Source organism: Colossoma macropomum, unplaced genomic scaffold (assembly GCF_904425465.1).
Source record: "Colossoma macropomum unplaced genomic scaffold, Colossoma_macropomum, whole genome shotgun sequence".
NCBI lineage: Eukaryota > Metazoa > Chordata > Actinopteri > Characiformes > Serrasalmidae > Colossoma > Colossoma macropomum.
This window is the reverse complement of record NW_023494790.1, coordinates 18,607,844-18,622,733: the sequence shown is the minus strand read 5'-3', so window position 1 is coordinate 18,622,733 and position 14,890 is coordinate 18,607,844. Positions and strand designations below refer to the sequence as shown.

General features: G+C 40.2%; 1 protein-coding gene across 3 annotated transcripts in view; it reads left to right on the top strand.

The window, feature by feature from the left end:
* nrxn1a (neurexin 1a) overlaps window positions 1-14,890 on the top strand; it is a 197,089-nt gene that overhangs the window by 75,505 nt on the left and 106,694 nt on the right. For 2 of the 3 annotated variants that reach the window (XM_036572434.1, XM_036572433.1), the window contains exons 5-7: window positions 5,450-5,751; window positions 7,965-8,126; window positions 12,581-13,025. In XM_036572434.1, coding sequence (XP_036428327.1) covers window positions 5,450-5,751; window positions 7,965-8,126; window positions 12,581-13,025 — 909 coding nt within the window. Of the gene's footprint in view, window positions 1-5,449; window positions 5,752-6,685; window positions 6,710-7,964; window positions 8,127-12,580; window positions 13,026-14,890 lie in introns of all 3 variants that reach the window. The other variant, XM_036572432.1, reaches the window with a different exon arrangement.

Here is a 14,890-nt window from a genome sequence, read left to right as displayed (position 1 = left end):
TGGCTTAACTGCAAAATCTCTTCAAAAGCTTTAATATATGCAAAACTGTACTGCCAGAGTTCTTGCTCATACTACCTAGTGCTCATATAACTCCTGTACTAGCTGAGCTACACTGGTTTCCTCTCCATGCTCGTATTGATTTTAAAACCCTTATTTTAACATACAAAGTGGTTCATGGTACAGCTCCAGTGTACCTCTGTGACCTGGTGAAGCCATATGTTCCCTCTCATTCTTTACGCTCTGTAAGTTCTCTCACTCTGCAGCATCTTCCCTTCAAATTGAATCTATAGGTTATAGAGCTTTCTGCTGTAGAGCACCACGATTATGGAATGCCTTACCTGATGCTGGTATGATGCTATATGCAGATATGTGTTGGTATATGTATATATATGTGTGTGTGTGTATATACATATAAACACAAGAGCTTTAGAGCTTTAGGTTTAAGAAGAGCACATTATAAATGGAATTTTATTATTATTATATATTAATCATATATTATGATAGTCACAACTACATTTCAGTGTCTGAGTACTCGTCTATTGACATGGACCATAATAATGTGATAATAGCAACATGTTGTTGGCATCATTCGCATATCATCATTTGTGTTGTAATGAGAATGCATCCTGTGCGAAAAGTCTTGTTCTTTGATTCACTTGGGGAAATGCTCAAAAAAGCATTCAAGTACTGCGGTTTTGTCTGCATGAATTCAAATTCCAAAGGTAATGAGGCTCATGTTTTTGCATTAATAATTAACAGTGGCTATTTATGAATCTTTATTGCCTTCACTGTGGCCCATTAAGCTGAAAACTGTAATACGTAACAGCATTATTATACATAATTAATATTCTGAAGAAACAAAGCAACTTAATCAACCTTTGGATATCAAGAAAGGAAACCAGTCGTTCAGAGCAATATTATTCTGTGATATGTAGTATGTATCTAAAACTGAGCAGTGCATTTATGCATATGAAAATATGTAGATAAGTGTGTGGGGAATAAAGAATAAATTAATTAATTATTGTCAAGACTCCCCTGCAGCAATGCTAATGAGACATATTCTGTCATATTGCGTTTGTGAGATGCGCCACAATTTGGTCAATTATGGTGACACTATTGGTGAGGTTATTTTTTTAACACATAATTAACTTTTTTTTTCCCTCTCTCTTTACCCTGGCTTACCAGAGGGTATTGACTAACAGCTTGCGTATCTCTCATTTTTCAGTTTCATGATGAGAGCAGGAAGAGCTTACATTCACTTCACATCACGCCAGCAGCTGGATGTGTGCTAAAAAAAAAGCTCAAATACAGCATTGCCCAAAAGAGGTAGAACAGCTTGTCTCCCTGTAGGGAGGGAGACCACAATGCTGCACTCTCTCCTTGCTTCATGTCCTCAGGGATAAAACTGTCGCCTCTAGCATGGAAGCGCTAAAGAGAGCAGGGACGATGCTGGAAAAAGCCGAGCCCAGCGTTTCCACACCCTAATTGAATTTGATTAACAGGTAATTGCACAACCTTTGCTCAGTAAGCGTACCTCACCTTCCTCTTCATTCCGTAGGTTCGCCGTCCAGCAGGAAGCCATTTTTAAGTGAAGGCACTAGTCGTCAGCGAGACTCCATATGACAGAATGCAGTCCCAGCAGAGAGAAAGAGAGAGAAGAGAGCAGGAGAGAGAGAGAGTATGGGGAGTTTAGCGTTATGTAACAAATGCAGTTTGATGTTGTCTTCAGCTGACGCACACTCTTGGTTATTTGCACTCCATTTTTCTTGTCAAAATGTCACATGCGAAATGGAGCCATTTGATGAGGAGCCTGTTTCCAGAGTAAATGGGCCTGCTGCCACGAATATCACGTGAGCGCGAGATTGGATTTCCTGTGAGTGTGTGTGGAGTGGAGAAGAATCTGATTTAAGCACGAAGTGGAGAGATGAGAGATTGGATAGTGAAGAAATCACACTGGAGAACATCCAGATGGAGCACAGATAGAGAGCTCGAGATGACTGTGCCACACTTGGCGTTAGAGTGAAACATCTGATGCATTTGATGTAGCCGCACCCTCGCAAACTGAATTATTACACTTTACGTGCCTGCGGTGTACCTGTATGTCATCACTGCTGGAATAAAACCTTGCATCTTGAAATTGGTAGCTTTTCAGAAGGAGAGAAAATCCTTTGCTGTTAAAGTCTATTAACATTGAACATTTCTGTTAGTCCATTCATTGTGAAATTTTTCAACAATGTAAAGTAAGTATTAAGTAAGTAAATAAGTCAATTTTATTTGCATAGCACTTCTCCATACAAAAATAATGTTCTTTACAATGAGAAAAAAACGTGCAACATAGAAAGAATAAATAAAATAAGAGAAGTCTCAAAAACATACACATAAAACAAAACATTAAAGCACAATACAAAAATTTAAAAATAAATATGATGAAAATGAAACAAATAATACAAATTTTAAAAAACCCTCAAAAATAAAAATAAACAGCAAAGGCAAGAGTATAAAATCAAGTCTTTAAACGCTTCTTAAAAAGCATGCATAGAACCAAACAGTTCTAATGTCCAGAGGAAAAGCGTTCCAGAGTTTAGGAGCATACACAGGAAAGGCTTGGTCTTCTTTTAATTTTTGTCTTTGTTTTTGGGAAAGCTAGAAGGCTCTGACTAAAAGATCATACTAGAATCAACACTAGAAACATATTTAAACTACTGTACGGGTCAGCAGTTTAAAACTGTATTTAGGGCATAGGAGAACCTTTAGAACCTTTTAGGCCTTCAGAGAAGGCCTAATGATATCTGGGAACTAAAAAAATACATGTCTGTAGGTTTTAGTTTATTTAAATACAATAGAATCATGCTTATAGCATACTTAAACATTGCAGGTTTTACAGGACTACTTTTGTTTCATTGTTAAGTTATGGATGGAAACAAAATGGCTTAATTCTTGAAATGGTCAGTGGAAAAAAAAAGCCAAAAACAGATTGTTTTTCTCTGTGGTATCTATGTACATAAAGCTAAGTGTGCTCTCTTATTGGTTAGTAGTTCAAGAGCTGAAAGCCTGACGAGTTAGATAAACCATCAGCATAATTACGAAGTGACAGAGGAATCAGCCAATCATGTTATGATTTTCAGTGAGTGGGACCAATTTTGTGAGAAAAAAGGTCATTTTAGGCTTTCTTAAAGCCCTGCGAGTATGAACAGCAGCCTAATCAGTGGGTTGCTTGAAATGGAAAACAGCAGGTCTATACCAGGCCTCTCTACTGAATAATTCAGATTGAAGCTACTACAAGGTAAAAATATTTTAATGTCTGTCATAAACTTCAACAAAAACATGGAATGTCTTTTATAAGCTTCAGATGTCTGTGTTTAATCTAGAATGGTCCAAAAAAATATCCCAGTTAATCCCCATTAGGTTAGTGCTAACAAACTACTTGAATACATGGCGATTCTAGCAGTAGCTAGCATAATCATTAATCAGATGAGTTTTTCTTTCATGTTTTCACTGGGTTTTGACATTAATGGCCAGAACTGAAGGCCTTGCTCTAATAGTCATGGTTTGCCACTGATTTAGGAGCATCATCATGCAACACTTGATAAGTGAGCACCATGATTTTAAAACCAAACTTAAAATTTACGGAAAGCCAGTGAAGATAATGTAACACAAGAGTCATGTGCTCTCTGGGTTTTGTCTCGATGAGGAGTTGGGCTGCTGAATTTTGAAGGGCAGATTGCATTTTGAGATGATGTAAAAGAAGAAAAAAAAATGAGCAACTGTATGTTTGAATGTGTGCATGTGTTCGCAAGAACATACACACACTCATGCACGTGTGCCAGTCTGCTGGTGTGACTCTATGGGCAGCTTCCTGTACCGTGTCACATTCCAGCTGAGTCAGCACTGTGGAAAGGAGGTGGAGGAGAGCCAGGAGAAGCCCCACCCTTCAGCCCTCTGTCTCTGGAGGCTGCAGAGCCTGCACTGTTGATGATACCCTTCAGTATTCCCCACTTGAGAATATTCTAGATAATCCTGCTGTAAATTAGCCTCTACACTGACCTAATTGTGTTGTAAATTCCAGGATTTATGGTAATTTGGTTCAATCTTGTTGTGAATTGCCCATTAAAGAGATAGCCTGTCTCATTAAAATTCTTGACATGAAGGACATGCTACATTCACTGTAACTCAGTAATTGTATTTACTGGTGTGCTGCTACTAGAACAGGCGTAGATCTAATGTTAATGTTATAATGGTTGTCCTATTGAGTTTCAGAATAAGGGGTCAGATTCCCTCTAAAAAGGCTGAGCCATTCATATATTAAAGAGTGTGTGCCCATGCGTGTAGGTGTGTGTATTTTGGTCAGATAAGTGAAAACTCTTGACAGAAGGGGAAATAGTCTACTACATGTCATGGTGGTCATGTGGCTAATGTTTTTTCTGACTGATTCTCTCTTGCTGAATATATTAGTTATTTTAAGCACTTTTAAGCTTCTTCCTCAGAAACCTTTCTTTCCCTTTCTCTGTCTCAGCTTCACCTTTCCTCCTACTGTGCAAAGTTATAAACCCAACTAGCAATCCTGTAGGGTATTTACTAGCCAGCTTGTTATCCAAGTACTGGACTTTTCTTTTCTTTTGACTCTTTTTTCCATCAAAATGTCCCTTGACATGTGATGTTTGTATTATATTATTCTCATGCTAAACATTATGATGGCATTATGTTTGCTAAACATTGGTATTCTAACCATTATAGTGTTTGCATTTCAGTTTACCAGTTTAGGCCATATATGACACGATGCACATCATGGAATTACAAGCTTTTCTATTAGATCTTTGCAAAACCAGACATAATAGCACATGCTCATTAATGTTTAGCCTCAAGTAAAGATCCTACAACCAATCAGTGAGCCTGTTCTTGATGTAAATGTTTTATGGACAAAATTCTCAGCCTGAGGTCTATTTCCTGGGGGCCCACTTTGGCATGGGACAAGCAATTGTTTGGTTAGCTTGCCCTCTAGCTTTGCCTCTGGATGCCATTGTAAACATATTTGCCTCATTTATCTCCATTATCATGGACCGTGGCTCTTTACGTCCAGGATGAATCTTATAGGTGAGTGTATGTGTGTGTTGTTAATGACTGGCTTTTGGTCACAAAAGTCACAAAAGATCAGTTATGCCTGCATCTCATTCACTCTAAGAAAGTCTTTGGTCCGAAGGAACTGACTCCCAATAAACTGACAGTAAGTCGTCTCGCTGTTGTACTCCTGATGGATGAAATTTGGTAATAGGTATATGTTACTGTGCATACATGTCTATATATCTTCATCTTTTGAGGGCTAAGCATACTATGTGTTGATGATAAACGTGGATAAATCTCTATAATAATAATGATAGCACCACTGTCTGTTACAGTCTAGTTCATGTAATGTGTCCCCTCCTTCCCCTCCCCTCCCCTTGTGTCTTTTCAGTGAGAGAGGAGTATGTGGCAACCTTCAAGGGCTCGGAGTATTTTTGCTACGACCTTTCTCCAAACCCCATCCAGAGCAGCAGCGACGAGATCACGCTCTCCTTCAAGACCCTGCAGCGCAACGGCCTGATGCTCCACACAGGCAAATCCGCTGACTACGTCAACCTGGCGCTGAAGAACGGCGCTGTCTCTCTGGTCATCAACCTTGGCTCCGGGGCCTTCGAGGCCCTGGTGGAGCCTGTGAATGGGAAATTTAATGACAATGCCTGGCATGATGTGAAGGTTACCAGGAATCTCCGTCAGGTAACCGCTAACACAAAAGGCGGTGGTCGAGATTGGATTACTTCATAACATTCAGATTACCATTAAAAGTTCCAGCAGCAAGTTACCTCTCACCATAGTGTTAACCTTAGATGCTTTAATCGAGATATGTAACTACTTACTTAAATTCCACAAATACTTATCCATTGCATTAACTTTCACTAAAACTCTAAATCCTAAAACTGGAATGACTACTAAGAGTGCGCTATATTATGCTGGTAATAGAAGGCTTACATCTGACTCAGTTTAATGATGTTAAGGCAGGAATAAAACAATAATGGGGTTATACAGGATAACATACATCTAACCTTACCACAAAAGACATCTAACATTGATAATGTATGTAGTATTAATCTGCTTTGAAGCTCAGATTTGGGCAAGTGAATGTGCTTCTAACCTAAGACAAAACTGTTGTTGGTCATACTACTCTGAAGATAGCGTAGTTTAGCGTGTGTACTACATTTGTGCATGAAAATATATGATTGCCTATAGTGCATTAATCCTCACCATATAACATCAAAATATCAAGGCAGGACATGAGGACAAGCATCACAGAACAACTCTGTTGCTGCCTGTCAGTCAGTAGCAATGTTAGCTAACGTTAGCCGCAGCAGTGGCTGAAACCGAGAAGGCTGGTTGAATTCCAAAGGAACTGCCATTGGGGGCACTTTGGTGCAAATCTCTAGTCTGCTTCTCTTCTCTTTCTCTTCCTTTGCCCTTTATAAATGTTACTAACATGCTTTTGGGGAAAGAAACTAACCTCTCATCCATGGAATGTGTCATTTACTAACCGATTACCTCTTACTAACGTGCAACGCTGATGTACTAACCTTGGCAAGAGACCATCTTTTTTGATTGAGGAACGGTGTTCTGTTCACAGTTTTTTAATTTCCTTTCTCCCCCCTTTTCCACAAAGCACTCAGGCATTGGACACGCTATGGTAAACAAACTACATTGTTCGGTAGATATCATTCTAATTGTTTCTTAGTTTGGGTTTGCCGTGTGTCTATTTTCCTTTTTTTGAACCGTAGACATCAATACTAAACAAAAAAAGGGGGAAACTGCGGTTGGTACTCTTTTACGCTTACTTCCCCCTCCCTGCCCAAATCCCCTTTTTCTTTCTCTTCTCATCCATTTGATTTTCTCAGCTGTTTTATGTCCCGTCCACATTTTACAGTTATGTCACCCTCTTGCGCTTTCTCTTTCTTTGTTCTTTTTTAGTTATCTTGCATTATAACGTGGCTCACTGGCCGGTCTCGGCTGGCTGGCTCCGTGTGTGTGTCTCATCGGTCCAGCCAGCGCTGAGGGCCTTCACTCAGCATGGTGTGGGTAGTGGCCACCCCTCTACTAACATCACCCCGCTGCATCAGGCCATTTGAGACTAACCGGGGTGGCTGCTTGGCCTTTTTTTCCCTTCTTCTTTTTGGATTTTCGTTTTCTCTTTCTAAGTGAACGAGCTCCTGCATGCACACACATACACAGTGCTGTGACTGGTCTTGTTAGCTACGCTCCCTTGTTTGTGTGGCCCTCTCTCTCCCTCGCTCTTCTTTTTGTTCCTGTCCAATTTAATCCCAGAAATAATTATTCTTTTTCTCTTCCATTGTTTGCATGTGAGGAGGGAGAGATCATGAAGCATGAGTCCATTCAGCCAGATTTGTGTGAGATGTGTGGGGCTTTAATTGCCTGTGCTTTCATCCTAACCCTGTGGCATGTCGTGTTCTTTGTTTTACATCCTATGGAAACATGAAGACATGGAAAAGTAGTCACATGCACTGTACCTAAGCTATACTAACTCTAAGAACACACATTTCTACTAACACCATTTTTGTGTCTGCTGATTTACCTTTGTGTTCCAGTACTGGCAACTGACTAACACCGAGTGTGGGCCTCTGTGCCGCTCACTCTCTGAACTAACCTAACCCATACTGTGGGTCTGGCAGACTAGAACCTAACACCAAAATGGACATAATCTAAAGACAAAACAAGCTTAATAAGTATATCCTGAAACAGACATGAAAATGGGTTCATATTAAATCAATAACAACAAAGAAAAACTGAGCATTCAATACAAAGTATCAAAAGCTAATACAAAACAACAGAGTATCCAAATCCTTACGAGGGGGACCAAAGCCCTATATCAGCATTCAAGTTATGTGTAAGTATAGCGTGTCCTTTCCCTGTGCTTTGTTGTCTAGGTTACAATATCCGTGGATGGAATTCTCACCACCACTGGATATACACAAGAGGACTACACCATGCTAGGCTCCGATGACTTTTTCTATGTCGGGGGCAGTCCCAGCACGGCAGATCTGCCCGGATCCCCTGTTAGCAACAACTTTATGGGCTGCTTGAAGGAGGTAAACAAAACTGCCTTTCGTATATACTTCCCTTGTTCTCTTACATGGACCAGCATTATGCAGAATAAGTTTGGTTAACTTTCTGATGGGCCAAATCGGATGTCCTCACAGGCTACACTTTGGGCCGCCCTGTTTTAGACACACCTATTAATAGAATTTTGAATTTAATATACAATTCTGCAACATAGAATTATAACTTCTTAGCATACTATTTTACTTATTTTAAGATTAAAGTAAATACATCAAACTGTGAAATGACATACGGAATTCTTAAGAATGGCCTGTTTTTGCCTTGATGCCAAATATACCCATTCTTGGCATTCACTCAGTCAGCTTCAAGAGGAGTCACTTGGGATGCTTGTCTAACAGAACTGAAGAAGATATACATATGCTTTGACCTTGTTGGCTGCTCAAAACTGCTTTTTGGGGGGCAAAAAAGAAAAGAATTTTAAGTTATTTATTTATTCTTATTTTCATTTTAGAAGTAGTTCATACAGTGGCATTGCCTGCATTATTTGTATGTGTTTAAGTAACAATTTTAGACATTTATGCATAAGCCCACAGATTAAAACCCTGAAAAACATCCAACATTCAATCAGGTGTGTCTAAACTTGTGACTGGTAGTGTATGTATTAGTGCCAGGCCTGGAGAATGAGTCCTGATGACGTGAAATCTTAAAGTAATTGACTTAGATTGTATTGATTTAGCCTGTTTTGATCTTTTAATGATAGAGAAATGTCAGCCTTTGCAATTGCACTTGCAATTGGAAAGAAATGTTATTAGAAAAATGTCAGGCACAAATTTTGGATCCATATGACCTTGCTGAAACTTTGGAGCAGTCACGTAAATGTGCATGTTGTTGTAACTGACTCCTTCACGTCACTCACATATGCTCAGATGAAAACTGTTGCGTATGTGCCGCTGTTTGTTGCGTCCTTCATATTGTCGATTTTTTTTTTAACTTTGGCTGATATCAGCATTGTGCTGTTTCTTCTGAGCCGTGTCCCACAGGAGGTGTCACTGCACACATTATTTTTACGTTACTTTCTCTGGCCTGTGAAACTCAGAGCACATACATCAACAACTGAGAGAATTATTTATCAGTCTGTGTTGCTTTTTCAGCACGGGCCCACAAGCTGCCTCTAACTGACACACGGCACAGCTGAAATGCATTCACTAATTAATATTGCTGATGAGGTTGCTTCACTTCTGAAGACTGTTAATTTGAAAATAGGTCACAGATCGTCAACAGCAGCAGCAATAACAAATAAACAAGAGCATGACAAATAGGATAAATAACCTTTCAGACTATGAGAAAGTGAAAGGTCTGACTAATAGGGTGCATAAGCTTTCCATTAGTGGAAAAGCATCCACTGTGAGAAGATACCCTTTGGAGTTGGAGCACTGTGATCGTGGGCAGTTTCATTAGAAAAAAAAAGAATTTATATGTTAGACCTGTCAAGGGGAGACTGCTGACGTCGATCTCACACTCCATATTACTTTTTTGTCCCTCAGGGGCAGCAATCTGGTATGCCTGTTTGAAAAGTACAACTGCTTTGTTAGACATTCTACTGAGTGCTTGAATGTTGTTCTTTCTGAATCCAAAGGGAGTTTGATGTTATGCAGTGAAATCTTTCTGAGCTGTGCTTTCCACAAACTGAAGAGTAACAACACAGACGGACGTTCTGTTCTATTCCAAGTGGGATCGTAGCCATTTTCATTTGCTGTAAATAGAAAAAGGCAGTGCTACTTGTTATAGTAATCTACCAAACGTTTTCAGCATTTTGATCAGAGCCAGTGGTCCAGTCAGAGTTGCAGTTCCTGTGTGACTGGAGCGTTTCATTAATAAAAGAGAATATGAAGGGACACTACAGCGAAAAAGAAATATCTGATCATTGCCTCATCTAAACATTGCCTTTTTTCTGTTTACTGGTGAATGCATAAGGAAGCCAATGTTACTGCTTGTAAACTTAACATCATGTCTGTATATAAAATCAGTGGCTACACTAGCAGTCTGTATTTCTTTATCACAGTGGGGAGTTCCCAGTGGTTTTATGATGCATTTGCATAATGCATGTAGTGAGAGAACACTGATGGCTAAAAACACAAAAAGGACACAAAATTGTGAATTTTGTCAAACTAATAAGGCTGAGGGATGCACTGCTATACAGCAATAAATAGAATAGAATGCTATAGAATAATACATGACATGGCTTGTAACTCATGACATGCTAGTTTTAGGCCCTTTAAGTTGAGTCTGAAACTCTGCTCATGGATGAACTCAATTTATAGGCTGAGGTAGGAAGAGTAGCCAAAACCTATACTTCAAAGTATTGTTACTTCAGTGGGATAATGACTCAAGTAGAAGAAAAAAAATAGCTTAGCAAAAAAACAACAAGTAAAGAAAAAGTATCAGGATGAAAATATAACTTTATTGTGGAGTTCCCTATAGAGCTGAAGTAGAAGTCCTTATACCGCATTTATATGCAAAGGAACAGGACTTTGATAATGGTTATTCTTCTCTTGTTTGGGATCCATTTGGTGTAAAATTAAATGCTAATGCTGCAAAGTGAGAGATGTGAGAAACAGCACAGTGGCCCATGAACCAACAGACAATAATGAAATCAGACACAAAAATGAGAGTGAAGGAGCTCAATGTGAATGACCAAAGTAGAGCTGAGATTACTGAGCAAACATTCATTTGTAAAAACTCAAGGAATTACAAGTAGATCTGAGTAAATGCAACTAGTTACAACCAACCCCTAGTTATAGATCACCAACCTATAAACAGTGAGTTAATTAATGATATAAACTGACATATATTCTCTGAATTATATGCATCATTGAAAATATTTCAGTAAATCAGTTTTTCAATGTGGTCCACAGAAGAGAAATGATAAAAATAGCCACATGAATTAAGAGTTCAATTTAATCTCTTGGTGAATGGTTCTAAACTCGCGAAGGTAAAAAAGAAAACAACCTGTGAAGAAAATATGCAGACAGTTTCAAGGTTTCAGAAGGTAATGGAATAGGTTTGTTCATTGTCTACTTGCAGAGATCAAATACATGGGCTTTTGGTACAACTCAACTGTGTATCATCATATTGACAGAGCTGAGGATGTACTGAGTTGTGTGACGCAGGCTCGCTAAAAGCTCTTTGAAGCTAAAGCCTTCATCTCAAACGCAATGCACAAGAAATCAATCAGTTTGTTTGTCAGAGCATGAAAGTGCAGCCCATGTGCCAGCAATTGTCTTGTGCCTTGAGTAACCCCCTTTCCACACCTTCATATGTAATCCCTCTCTTGGCCATGCTGTAATGCTATCATTTCCACAGATTAGGAGCTCTACCCAAGGTCTTAGACCTGTGAAAACAAACATGTGTTAATCCTATGTACTCTGCCAATAAGGCATGCTAAGAAGATTCTAAATTCATCCTCTTTTCTACTCATTCACACCACATCAATATAATTATGATGACCGTCCATAGCCACAACAGTATCTTGCTGTAGAGTATTGTCATAGACACATACGTACAGTACAGTATAGTAAAGCTGAGTGCTCAACAAGCTTATATTGCATATTGGATTTATTATAGTGTTTGTGTTTTGTGTTGTTATTTAGTACACGGTTGATTAATTCAAGGGAGCATTTAGAGCAGAGTTCATGAGACTCTCATCCATCATTAGAGGGTTTGTTTTAATCTGCCCATCCTTAGGGCCTTTGGTCAGCATATTCCAGCATGCTGATGGTCTGGTCTGAGTCACATGGACAGATGTGGCGTCCTCCACCTGCTCTCCCTGCCCCAACCCCTTCCCTGTAGTAGGCTGCGTTCTGGAGGTCATGTCGCGCAGTGCTTTATTACAGATAGGTTGTGTTTTTCCCCACATGACTTTATGAAGCCCACTAAGTGAACAGGTGGGAGAGGGAAAAAAAACTCCTGCGGCTCGTTAATTGCTGGAACAGCTCTAGTGCCTGGCCATGTGATTGGCATTTCTGAAGCATCATCAATATCCTTTTATTGCATCCGCATTCCATTATCTCTTTCCTGGCAAGTGCTCAAATGAAATCGAAACTGAATTAAAAGAGGGTGATATTGAACACTTCACAGTCTGTTGCTCGGCCTAAATCAGAGCATTTCAGCCATGTGGAGGAGGCAGGGAAAAAAAAAGCTTGGTGCCAAGAAGCTAGACAAAAACACTGCATGACTACTAGGGGGAGTCGTTTTTGAAATGAATGGGAGAAAAATCATACGGACCAGCTTTCATGCAGTCAACCACAGCATGACACATCATCAGCACAGACATTATGCAAAGTACATGGACATCTACTGATTTTTTTTTTTCATTTTCACTCCATCCAACCTGGACCATCAGGTTGATATTAGGTAGATGAGGCTGGGGTTCTTTTATGATCTCTACTGGTTTTTCACTGGTTTGTATGTCTCTACTTTAAAGGTTGTGTACAAGAACAATGATGTGCGGTTGGAGCTGTCTCGCCTGGCCAAACAGGGCGATCCCAAGATGAAAGTTAGTGGAATGGTGGCTTTCAAATGTGAGAACGTGGCCACCCTGGACCCAGTCACCTTCGAGACCCCCGAATCTTTCGTCAAGCTTAGCAAGTGGACAGCAAAGAAAGCCGGTTCCATCTCCTTCGACTTCCGCACCACCGAACCCAATGGACTGCTCCTATTCAGCCATGGCAAGCCCAAGCAGCAACAGCAGAAAGACCCCAAGAGCCCCAAGACCATGAAGGTAGACTTCTTTGCCATTGAGATGTTGGACGGTCACCTCTACCTTCTCCTGGACATGGGCTCAGGCACCACCAAGACAAGGGCTGTCAACAAGAAGGTCAATGATGGAGAATGGTACCATGTTGATTTCCAAAGAGATGGAAGATCAGGTAAAATCATCAAGTTTCTTCTTATTTCTGTTGTTTGTATTGATGGTTTATTGAGGAAACACCAAGTAATATTTTCTTGCTCATTGCTTGTCGCATGATTGGCTGCATGATTTGACACTACGTCAGATTAGCGTCAGCTTGAGCACAAAAAATGCCACACAAGAGCATTTCCTTAGCTCTTGGACAGCTCCAAGCCTTGGTTACCCATTTCCATGTATTATTTCAGAGCTATGCAATTTTAATTTCTCTCAAATAAATTGTCCCATTTTCATGGAAAAGTCCACTCATTGTGCTCCTAAATACATATTTAGTGGTTTAGTGCTTGGATTTTGGGTGATATTTAATGTTTGTGGTAATATTGACATAAAATAGAATGCACTGTTCTTTTACGCCTGCCTGAACACAGTCATAACTGTGCCTGAAGGGGTGCGCTGTCAGGTTGAGATTTAAATATGAACAGGCCCCTAGTCCTTCCTGTCTTCCTCCTCCTTTCTTCCACTGTCTTCTCTGCCAGAGTTGCCATGGAAACCAGAAGTCGGTTTCCCAGAGGAGCGAGCGAGTTAGTGATCAGCGCTGCCCAGTAAAGACATTTTATCCCTCACTCTTCTACCCCTCCTCCACTTCCCTCCATCAGCGGTGCTTTGACTGAAGTCTGGAGAGTGGCCTCTGCTCCTCTCTCCTTCCCTCTGCCAAAGTTTGGAAAGAGCAAAAAAAAGTCTTATTGATCTGTGGTTATTGCCTCAGTGCAAAACTCTCCTCCTCCCCTCTCTCTCTCACTCTCTCTTTCTCCGGAAATAGAAATGCAGGTCACCTACATTAGCTCTGACATGCACAGCGAGGGAGAATTATGTGGAGAAAATTAAATGGCTCACAGAGCAATTATGAAATCAGATTTCTAAAGCAAGAGTGGTATTTTCGTTTCGCAGTAATGCAGTATTCAATTGGGATTTAATATGGCTCGGTTGAGAGAGTTAAGGCATTTTCTCTATGGTTTTAAATTGCATTTTTCTTCCAGCCATACTGCATAGATGCGATCTATGAAGTCCTGTTCTATCACATCTTTAAAATGAGATTACCATAAGCTCCCTAATACAGTGTTGCATTACTGCCATGGTGAGTTTGGACACAATCTGAGGCTGAGGAGAGAGGGAAAAAGCCGTTGTGATATTGGCAGGCCATGGGAATCTGAAACACCACTGACAGATGGGACCTTCCCTCTGTGCCAAACAGAAAGAGCTGTGATGCGTCACTCTGCAGCCTGTGTGAATTGGCTGCCTACACATACACAGGGGCTGTTTCATCATACATGCATACATTGTGTATGTGTACGTGTACAGATATGGCCGTGTGTGTACGGGTCAGCTCAAGTGCATAATGTATGGGAGTGGGCATTTACAGTACTGTGCAAAAAAATATATGGGATTCCTAGGATTGTGAAAAGCAGGAAATGTAATCGACTTCTAAGACTGAACTAAAGAGGTGTGGAAAAACATCAATGCAAGTTTTTTAAAACTTTGAATGGATGCTGTAATTCATTCATTTGTAAATAAATGAAGGGTGGTCTCTGACTTTTGCACAGTACTGTATATGTTAGTGTCATTTGTATATGTGTGTGTGTGAGTTTATGTTGGTGTGGGTGGGCTTTAATGTATGTGTGCTTTCATATGGGTGTGTGTGTGTGAATATGTTTTGTGAGAGGGTATAGATGCAGGCCCACCATAAGGTAGTGGCGTGCTGCGTAATCAGTGAGCACTGAGAATGGGCGGCAGGATGATGGAGCATTGCTCATTACTGATGACCCGAGGGAGGTGTTTGGCTGCCGTTTAGGGCTACAGTCGCCAAGTCCGACACACCGGACAAGATGG